Source organism: Trichoplusia ni, chromosome 5 (genome assembly GCF_003590095.1).
Source record: "Trichoplusia ni isolate ovarian cell line Hi5 chromosome 5, tn1, whole genome shotgun sequence".
Lineage (NCBI taxonomy): Eukaryota > Metazoa > Arthropoda > Insecta > Lepidoptera > Noctuidae > Trichoplusia > Trichoplusia ni.
The window spans coordinates 13,952,434-13,962,689 of NC_039482.1; the positions used below are offsets into that span (position 1 = coordinate 13,952,434).

Genomic DNA, 10,256 nt, shown 5'->3' on the forward strand with positions numbered 1-10,256 from the left:
GTAGTCGGGTTTTTTTGTGGCACGATGTTAGTTATACCTACATTAGCGACAAAATTTTATAAATTTTCGAGAGTGTGGTATTCAATCCAACATTGACCGAGACAAAGGAACTTCTGACACTTCTGGCAAACGGTGTTAACTTCTTTCCGTATTTTTTTTAAGGAGCAACGAACGCAGCGGTTTCTTTTAATTTTGTTTCTTTTGCTCCCCGCTCGATCTTCTAAAGAATCTGCATAGATTGGAAAGTGATTATCACCATCTAAGCGGAGAAGAGCAGGAGGATTTATTAGCCGAGATAAGGTCAAATTTGGGTATTTCTGAGCCAGTTGCTCCGCCAATTTATATCTGAATTGCCTGTGGCTGAGGGGATTTGTGCTGTTCTCGCGATGTATGATAAAAATGTTCAAAATGCTAACATTTATTAGCCGTTTGAACACTTTCAAGTACCATTTCATCCCCCTTTTGCGTTCCATTAAGTACATGGACAGCATTTGATCTTTTAAATCTACACCGCCCATGTACTTATTGTAGTCGTGCACAACCACAGGCTTCAATATTTGTTGTCCTGCTCTTCTTCCAGGCAACATGTCCGCATTGTGGTAAGTCGACACTGTGGTTACTAATTTAACGTCTTTCCAGGATAAGACAGATACGTCACCACAGTGTCTACTTACCACTGCTGCTTTTTGAAGTTTCCTTTCGTTGAGAATTTGTATGTCCCTCGGTGTCCCCATTCTTCGCCTGTTCAGAGTTCCGATGACATCGGTCTTATTCAACTTTAAAAATCGTGTCAAAGTAACTGAATTATAAAAGTTATCCATTACAAGACAGTGACCTTTGTTGAGGAATCTTTGCATGAGCCTTAGCACCACTTTCGCACTTGCGCTCGTAAAGCCATACAAGGAGTCCTCCGCAGAGTCCCCTGTCTGTGGATATTTTTTTCCCGTGTAAACCTCAAATTTGAGCAAATAGCCTGTAACCGCCTCGCAAAGTTCATAAAATTTGATACCAAACCGTGCTGCTTTTGTACGGATACACTGAATCCAACTCAAGCGTCCTTTAAAAAGCAGCAACGATTCGTCAATGCTTATTTCTCTGCGAGGCGTGTACATGCTATTAAACTTTTTATTACAATGGTCAATGATGGGTTGTATCTTAGCAACTTTACGATCGGAACCATGAACACTGATAGTATTGTTATCGACAAAGTGCAGGAAACGCATGAGTAGCCAGTACCGTTTTATACTCATAAGTTTACGAAAACCTGGCATGGCCAGGGTACCCGTGCTCCAGTATTCACTCACACGTCCTGCGACCATCAGCGACATAAAAATCATCACCGCAAAGAGCTTGTACAGCTCATCAGTAGTGGTTTCTACCCAATCATTTAATCGAGAATGCGCCGAGATACCGTCCGGTAACTCGGATGCTTGCGCTATCGTTTGCCAGGCATACTCGTTGGTCTGTGCCACAATACTGTTCATTATATCGTGATCCCAAACATGAGTGAATAGCTTCAGAGGATCTGTTTCCTTAATATTGGGACCTCGCTCGCCTGCCTGGGAATAAACTTCCGGTTGACCTCTAAATGTACTATAATCGCTTGACCAATTGAAAGATTCAGACAGCCTCTCGTGTTCTTCGGGATCTTCCTCAACATCTTCGGCTGTCTCTTCCAGGATAGCTCGAAGCTCCTCCAGCGACATAGGTTCCTCCTCTTCCTCACTGCCCGAATCCACTCTTAGCTCCTCGCCTAATGGCCCACTGAGTATCTACAAGAGTAAATTGCCATTTATGATAATTCTTTTTGATAATGTGACAAATATAATCATATTCATTTATAATTAATCAGAGGGAGAATGCGTGCAAAACTCTAAAAATAAAAAGTAAAAAAAAATTGTTAAATATCTACCTCGGAATAAGACATATCAAGGTCATGAGGCCTTTGATTAGGCTGCCAATCATAATCGTCGTCATCGGGAAAATGTCTTCCGGTACCCTACAAAGATGAAAATTGAAAAAAATATTTACTTGTTAGAATTCCCTGATTAACAAAAATATTTGATACAAATATTTATTAGCAGCATACCACACTTTTTGAAGTGCTGGCTTCGGGAAGCCCGACGTCGTCAATAATTCGGTCTGGCTCCATTACCTACGGTTATTTAGGATAGATTAGTTTTTTATTTATTTATTTATTTCAATGATGACAGAATGAAAGAAATAAAAAAAAAAATCTGTACCAGTTAGTCAATTATGCCATTTAATAGTTTATTGGACGACGTAGATCTTGCCTAGTACCTTCTTGTGTCCACGTAGAGAAAATGAGTTAATTTGATTAAGAAATCAATTTTATTTTTGAAAATAAAAACATATTCTTCTTGGAATGATCTGATCAATGAATTTAAAAAAAGAATCAAATTAAAATTAAGAATTTATGAGCAACATTCGTCTGGGGGATAGTGATCATATACACTATAACCACATTTGCACCAGAAAAAATTTGATAGTAGAAGCCGACGAATTGTATTTCTACTCATGATGACACGGAAGTGCCTTATGGAGTTATTAACTTCCGTGTGGCAAATATGACAAATATTTTCCCGCAAGAAATGGGTTTCCTCCCATGGCCACATACACTCTCCTTTATAGCAAGAAATATAGTCGCGTTTATGCAAAAACCGGTCAAGATCCAGGACCACAACCATGATGAATTCCTAAAAAGAAGAGAAAACCACTAATGACTTATTGATACTTTCTGATATTTATTGCTTTCGCTTTTATAATATTATAAAGTTAAGATAGATACGCGAGAAAAACCGTGTGCAGAAAAATAGTTACGAAAACTTGGACGAAACCATATGAAACGCTAGTAGTTTTACGTGAGCGAAATCGATTAACAACACCAGTTATTTTTTTTTTTTTATATCATGAGCATGTATAGTATCGTTTATTAGTAAAAAATATTGAAATAGTAAAATAATATTGTTTTTTTTCATCTCGTTTCATTCCATTCCATCTCATTCCATTTATTTAATAACAAGTGTCAATAACGCCATAAAATGCGCAATTTATTTCATTGTCGCTATATACAGTTTACACTGCAATTATAATATATAGTTCAATATATCAATGGATTCAAACAAAACAACATACTGTACAAAAACATCAAGACTGACGTAACATGACGCCATTCGATTGCGTCATCTGCGTCACGTAAATGCAAGCCCTATTATGAGAATGTGTGCGTGCATTTTGCATGACCTTAGAAAATGTCAATTATTTTTCATATTCTGATAAAAAATGTACTAAAACCTTTATGCAATTCGAAAGTTAATGAAATTTCCTTTATAATGATATATAATAACGACATTTTTTTAAGATAGATGCAAATATAAATCGATAAGAAAATCAAAACATTGACAGAAAAAACATCGCGAGAGATTTGATCGTAGAAATATCACAAATCAAGTTAATAATACATTTATTTTCAATTGTTTTATGTTCTACATAATATAAACAAAAGCAAAATAGACAAGAATACTTACAGTTGTTTATTTTCGTGAGAATCACACAAAAGGAATTTCACCGGTCGCACGTGTCACCAGAATGCACTTGTTTTTACTTGTCGATCCCATTCCCATGACGAAATCCATTCAGTCTAATGGCCGCCCGTGACAGATTCATTCAGTACGTTTTCGTTGCAAAAAAAAATTTACCCAAAAGTCCAAAGAATAGAGAACAAAATCGCATTTAAAAAGTTTGTTAGTTTTGGACGTGGATCCACGCTTAGGCACACGAGGGTAAAGATTTTTCGAACGTGGATCCACGTCTAAAACACACGAAAGGTTAAGACTAGTTGTATACGAATTACGACGTAATTGTGTGGGAAAATACTTCAATAAGAAAAATACATATTGGCGTACAAAGTTTATTATGTACTTGATTTTACATTTTTATAATGTACACAAACAACACAGCTTACAGCAGCAGGTCACTGAAACAAAACAAAAACGGTTACTATAAAATTTTACTTTTTCCTTTTATTGATATGATACTGATAAATCAGTGTGTTAAGTTGCGTCATGGCATTCAGCAGTAGCAAATAAAGTAATTACATCATTTAAAAAAAAAATGTGTGAATAATAAGTGTGCAGAAAGTAACAATATAATTTATTAAAAGAATTGGTGGTCAGAACTTTATTTTTAAATTTTAGGTTTTTTATCAATGATAGCCAATAATGCCATTGATTATACTTTTTATATTTCAATTCATATTTACCTTATCACAGTGAAGCTTACGCCTATGATCGTGGCCTTTCCTTCTTTTCTTTGTATAAGGCTAGGAGGGAGACATTGGCCACTTTCACGACCTGAAAAAGCAGAAATACCATGGTTGTATGATAAACTGCGTAACAAATTCAGCCAATTCAAATAGCCAATCACTTCATAACAGATTGGCTAGATGAATTTAAAAAAATATTAAGCAAATTATGAGATACAAATGACTAGAGTTAAAAAGTTTAAGTTTACTTGCAAATTTACTCATAAATTTTAGATTATTTTAAGCTGAGTAATTAATTGGCATAAAGAGTGTCAATTTTTACCTTAAATCTAACTCCGGGAATGTCACCCACGGCGTGACCCTTACGACCGAAACCTGCTACTAGTACTTCATCGTTTTCTTCAATGTGATTGAGACAACCATCCCGGGGCACGAACGCCGTTACTTTCTTTCCGTTCTTGATGAGCTGTACTCTGACACACTTGCGGATGGCAGAGTTAGGCTGCTTGGCTTCAACACCACTATTAACAAAAAATATAGTAAGTTAGAATTCTTTGAACTTACAGCATAAGAAGTATGTATTATCTAGTAAAAAAATTACAAAGAAATGGTGCTTAACACTAATCAGGTCTAAATCTATGAGGTTTAAGTTATATTCAGTACTTTTCTACAACATAAATCAAAATCATGGTTAAAAAAATGCAGCTAGCAGAATACACAAAATAAATATCTAAACAACATGTGAAAAGAGTAAACATTTAGTAATCACTACTATGGATTAAAGTTATAATAACAGCTAAATACATTTTCTAAAAGAGCAATTAGATCAAAGAAAACCTGAACAGTAGTAAAATAACGGTATAAAATCGTAAACACCATGCTTAACCATAGTTCAATGACCCATGTGGTATTTACACATCTCATGTTTCACGCATTTACGCGCTAATTTATCAAGTTACTTTTACATTCATCTCACACAAACTGACGAGCATTGAATTCTACCGATACTTAACCAAACTGGATAGAATTGGTTAGTCTAACGCCCCCCAAAACCAATGTTAATTATAATTGATTCATTACAAACTTATCTCCAGGTATTTTCATGTATTCTTGAGGTCTGTAGATTGCGACGCCGCCACTCGCAGTATTATCCTGTGATTGTAGTAGAAACACATTCACAGGCGTAATACTGCGCGCGGAAGCGACGCTAGCCGACTGCCGCGTCCATTTTCGTGACATGTCCACTCGTAACATTTTAACACGAAATAAGTTAAGCATGCAATACACAGCATTCCGTGACACAAACATTTATCGTCAAACTACAGGCAAGCTAATAGAATTGGGGAAACGTACTTACACTTTCTCCAGGACGATGCCCTTAGCGTGAGAAGCACCTCCGAAGGGGTTGGCCTTCCACCTCGTACCCATGTGGGCTTTCTTGAACTCTTTGTCGGCCCATCGCTGCTCACGACGATGGTTCACGTGCTTTCGCGCCGTACGAATACCACGGGGTTTACCTGAAATATTGACGCTGCCGGTTATCACTTGTGTTTACGACGCACGACACAGAAATCGATGCACCATAATTTTAACTGGATAGCGAGAAGAGGAAAACTATTATTGCACCCCATAATTACCGCATCAACAGAGAGATGGAAACGGATTAGTTTTACACCACGAGAAAAACATGTCTGCGCCATGGCCGACACCTATGCGTGCACGTATATTTTACATCTTAGGGGAAATTAAAAACTATAGATTCACTCCTACATAACATGCGTACTTATAGCACTGATACACACAATTTTAAAACAAAAATAATAAATAAACCATAACAAATACTGCACAAAACTATTTCTTACCCATTTGGATAGCACGACACCAATCGGCTACGGATGGGAAAAGAAATTATCAAGCGAGACAGCCAACCACCGGCTACAACTTAGCACTGCTGCCAACATAACGTGACGAATTTAGGGTTGCCGTTAATAGTATTAAGTCATTGACAAAATCATAAAATATTTCATTGTTTATTTATTGATGATGAAGGCTAACTTTAACCAAACCAATATTGAACAGCCTATAATTCCTACGCATCATTTCTTTTTACCGCAATTTATTCCAGTTTTTTCATTTTAACTGTACAAACCAGAGCTGACCAGAAACAATTTTCATTCAATTTAATCATTCATTCAATTATTATGGCAAGGTCTTCTTCAAAAAACAAAGTCTTGTAGTCTATGTCAATAATCTGTCATATTGACGTGAGGTTGTTGTTTGGTGTAATTTTGTTTCTCAACCAAAACTCTAGATTATTCTCATTAAATACACTAAGAATTTGATAATGACGTTAAATTTGGCATCAGCAAGAAAAGACGGCGGTCCGGGATATGTTGGAATACAGTTCTGCCAAGAATGCAACAACATGTTATACCCTCGTGAAGATAAAAACAATAAGGTTTTACTGTACGCCTGCAGAAATTGTGACTACAAGCAACTTGCGGATTCCAACTGCGTCTACGTAAACAAAATTATGCACGAAGTCGACGAGTTGACACATATAAACCCAGACGTAGTTAGTGATCCTACTTTACCGCGGACCAAGGATCACATGTGCCCCAAGTGTAATCACCGAGAGGCAGTATTCTTCCAGGGACAGACCAGACGCGCTGAAGAAGAGATGAGACTTTACTACGTATGCACAAGCTGTAAACATAGATGGACTGAATGAGATTATTTTATAAAACTAGTTTTAAGTGTAATAAATTTGATGATAAAGATTTTTACTTAGTTTTTTATTTGTCGTTATTATTTATCCTTACATTTTCGGTGAATATGAACCTCCCAACATTCCACATTTCTACATTGCAATATATTGTTTTATTGCATTACTTTGCATAGATTGCTGTATTTAGAATATTATTCTCATGTGCAACACAACAAAATAAATTCTAAACATCTCTAAATGCAACATTAACATTCAAGACTGTAATCTTATATCACTTGTATATACTTCAAAATAAAACCACCAGTTTGTTTGTTCACTTTATTAACTAAAAATAATGCCAAGCATATCTGTTCTATACAACAGTTAACAATTCACAGCCATTTATCAATTACAATAAACATGGGGATTGTTTACCCACCAAACAAACAAATAATGCTTTACAAATCATTATTTCTTTAAAATTATTAGTTATTTCATGTAGTTAAAAGCCTATGAAAACTAAAGTTAGTAAAAGAGACCAAGATATATTTTTTATTTAAACAGTTTTAGAAAAGAAAAGACAAGATTTTAAAATCCTTTTTGGACTAAAAAGGATTTATAGGTAGTATTAGTCCATAACCCAAATAAAGAAGTAGGTATGCTGAAGACGGTGTGTATTTTTAAGCTAAAAAAAAATCGAAGCACTATGTAGTGATAATATTTGAAGCTCGTTGAAAAACAGTTTTAAGTGTAATCCTTATAACATGCTAAAAAAACCCTAAGTGTTTAAGCTCTAATTTGGCACATATTACTTTAACACTAGACAAGATTTAACAATGTATTCTGAGTCTACCACTCAGCTTAAAAATCTACTAAGTAACAAATGATCTAGCTCTAACATAAAAGTAATGGAAGTGGTAGTTAAATAATCTAGCAAATTACAAAAATAATAATATTAGGCCTAGTTATATCAGTGCACTTATATAGAAGCTTGTGCAGTAAAGATTTAAATTTTAAAACAAGCTTAAATTCTATAGAATCCTGAAACACGAGAACTGTAAGTACAATAAGAAAGTAGATAACATGAAAGCTCCAGCCTTTTGTAGCCTGTTCTATGAAGTACTTTACTAGAGAGATAACAGTTGAGTATCTATTAAAAAAGACCGGACTAATTTGATACATTACTGAGAATAAAGCCATTGAAAGCCATTTTTTTCCATTATAATTTGCATATGGTAAGGATTTTGAATTGACCATAAAGAATAATAGTTGCCGCCGATGACACAAATGTCAGTTTAACTGTCAAAGTGTAAATTTCCGCGCGAAACAGCAACCTGACTCGCGACCATGGCCGTTGCTTTTAAATAATTTCTTTCGTAATTGCACAGGCATACTAAGTCGTTGAATTAACAGGCGGTAAGTTGGAAATTTTATTTTATATGATGTAAATCTTTCTTAGCAGGGGTCACTCACTATAAAATTTGATGTGAGCACATTTGACGTACCATGTATCTATCATAACTGGCGTTAATATGCTTATTACAGCTTATACATATTTTCAGTCAGCTGCAGAATCATGCCTTGTATTCTTCTATAATTTATAAATATAAAATTTATCGAGGGTCTATGCGATTGGACAGCGATATTCTTTAGCGTACAGAGCTAACTCTCAGGATATAAATATGGGGTAAGAAAACATGTTGCATAGAAATTAAAATAAATACCCGCTAAACTCATAGATGCAAAAGTGGTTTTCATGCCATGACAATATAAAATTAAAAAAATACAAGTCAACGCGGAAATAAAGAACACGAAGAACTAATCTGCAGCGCCACCTAGCTTTGACCTTTTAAACAAATTTATAACAGTAGAGGGACACGGTTCACGTTCTGCAGCTGAAAATTAATCATTTTTTAAAACTTTAACAGTAGGTCTGGATCATCAATTTGTCATAGACATAATATCAGATGCCTTTCAGGCAATACTAAATCTAAATACAAAATATTTTCTCTCATGAATACTTAAAATTACATTGACAACCCGATGTCAGACCAACGTAGTTTTATAATTTATTTTGGGCTTTGTACGGCTCAATTTAAACCATAAAAAAATTATGTATTTACGTTGGTTTAATACCAGGCTGAAAATGGCCGTTCACAATTTAAATATATCGTAAAGGTAGTAATGTAGGTACATACATTATTCAAACAACCTCTTACAAACGTACATACGTAAATACAAAGCTTTAGGTATACTTTACAAACAGGATAAACTTAACAAGTGTACATTATACATTTATCATCAACCTTTTAGGAAGACGAGTTTTTCAAATTAATTTTAAGGAAGAGCAAAACATTTTCTAATCGTAACTTCTCTCATAAGTTCTACCTCTAATGATGTCAACATTATGTGCGTACTATTATACTATCATCATCAACTATTAAACTACTCAATAGGCAGTCCGGTAGCAATTTTCTTCTTCTTATCGTATGCTTGATGTACAACCTGGTGTTCGAGATTTAACCGCACTTAGGCGTCTGACGTGGCTTTACAGAACCTTCAAATTTCTCAGCTTTCCTGGTTTCTCCACAGCGTCAAAAAACAGTGCCTACATTATGCTATTCTTCCTACCTGCTGGACTTATTCTAATGGAATTGTTATCGTGATCCGTGTGGTATAATAAATAAATAAATCTGTCTAATTAGTAATAATTGCATTATACGTATTTCGAATTATATTGACTCTTATAAGCACCAACAAAATGTGTTAAGGCTAGGATAAATCTGCGTTTATCTTGAGTTTGATTTACTTAACACTATGTTATGTCAATAGTCTACTACCTATGTCTAGATTCTTCTATGCGATCCTAATTAACTAAGTAGCTAAATATATTTTGGGTTCGTTTCGGGGTTACTGATTTTTCAGTTTCGTTTTTAGGCATTGGAAGACCTAAACAGTACACAACCAAATGATGTTGTATTGATTATAATATCTTTCTTTCTTCTTACAACCTAGATGTGACAGCTTTTAAAATAGTACCGTATCTTTGCCGCGGAAAAAATATTTTTGACCATTCCTTTGGGCTTTCACTCATAACCGCTCAAAAAACTCCAGTTGGTTCCATTTTTTGCAAACGATGAAGGGGATAAAGGTTTTGGCAATTTTTGCCAGTAGTTTGATGTATTTTAGAAGTCTTTACCGATTTTGACCACTAAAGTAGATACCTACATGGGGTAGCTGTTGCACAATGTACTCAGTTTATCC

General features: G+C 35.1%; 3 protein-coding genes across 6 annotated transcripts; 1 reads left to right on the plus strand and 2 right to left on the minus strand.

Moving 5' to 3' along the window:
• LOC113494594 (piggyBac transposable element-derived protein 4-like) lies at nt 1–3,811 on the minus strand. Of its 4 annotated transcripts, XM_026873007.1 has the most exons (5): nt 3,549–3,811; nt 2,244–2,717; nt 2,090–2,155; nt 1,913–1,999; nt 1–1,772 (listed from the first exon to the last, which is right to left on the minus strand). In XM_026873007.1, exons 3-5 carry the CDS (start codon nt 2,150–2,152, stop codon nt 57–59), a joined length of 1,866 nt encoding a protein of 621 aa, XP_026728808.1. In that variant the 5' UTR covers nt 2,153–2,155; nt 2,244–2,717; nt 3,549–3,811; the 3' UTR covers nt 1–56. The 4 variants fall into 4 exon arrangements, with proteins under 4 accessions (XP_026728808.1, XP_026728809.1, XP_026728810.1 ...); XM_026873008.1 differs by lacking the exon at nt 2,244–2,717; XM_026873009.1 differs by lacking the exon at nt 3,549–3,811 and having other exon boundaries at nt 2,244–2,752.
• A 104-nt stretch (nt 3,812–3,915) lies between these two features.
• Nucleotides 3,916–6,254, minus strand: LOC113494599 (40S ribosomal protein S23). The gene is made up of 5 exons (XM_026873016.1): nt 6,148–6,254; nt 5,643–5,802; nt 4,608–4,806; nt 4,283–4,373; nt 3,916–3,997 (listed from the first exon to the last, which is right to left on the minus strand). Exons 1-4 carry the CDS (start codon nt 6,149–6,151, stop codon nt 4,305–4,307), a joined length of 432 nt encoding a protein of 143 aa, XP_026728817.1. The 5' UTR covers nt 6,152–6,254; the 3' UTR covers nt 3,916–3,997; nt 4,283–4,304.
• A 264-nt stretch (nt 6,255–6,518) lies between these two features.
• On the plus strand, nt 6,519–7,071 carry LOC113494600 (DNA-directed RNA polymerase II subunit RPB9). The gene has a single exon (XM_026873017.1). It carries the CDS (start codon nt 6,630–6,632, stop codon nt 7,014–7,016), a length of 387 nt encoding a protein of 128 aa, XP_026728818.1. The 5' UTR covers nt 6,519–6,629; the 3' UTR covers nt 7,017–7,071.
• The last annotated feature ends 3,185 nt before the right edge of the window (nt 7,072–10,256 follow it).

Coding starts and splice junctions, on each gene's coding strand:
- LOC113494600 (XM_026873017.1), top strand. CDS start 6,630: ATGACGTTAAATTTGGCATCAGCAAGAAAAGACGGCGGTCCGGGATAT.
- LOC113494594 (XM_026873008.1), bottom strand. CDS start 2,152: ATGGAGCCAGACCGAATTATTGACGACGTCGGGCTTCCCGAAGCCAGC. Junction 2,000..2,089: donor CCAGCACTTCAAAAAGTGTG/GTATGCTGCTAA, acceptor TCATCTTTGTAG/GGTACCGGAAGACATTTTCC. Junction 1,773..1,912: donor TTGATATGTCTTATTCCGAG/GTAGATATTTAA, acceptor TTACTCTTGTAG/ATACTCAGTGGGCCATTAGG.
- LOC113494599 (XM_026873016.1), bottom strand. Junction 4,807..5,642: donor GGCATCGTCCTGGAGAAAGT/GTAAGTACGTTT, acceptor TTTTGTTAATAG/TGGTGTTGAAGCCAAGCAGC. Junction 4,374..4,607: donor TTCCCGGAGTTAGATTTAAG/GTAAAAATTGAC, acceptor CTGCTTTTTCAG/GTCGTGAAAGTGGCCAATGT.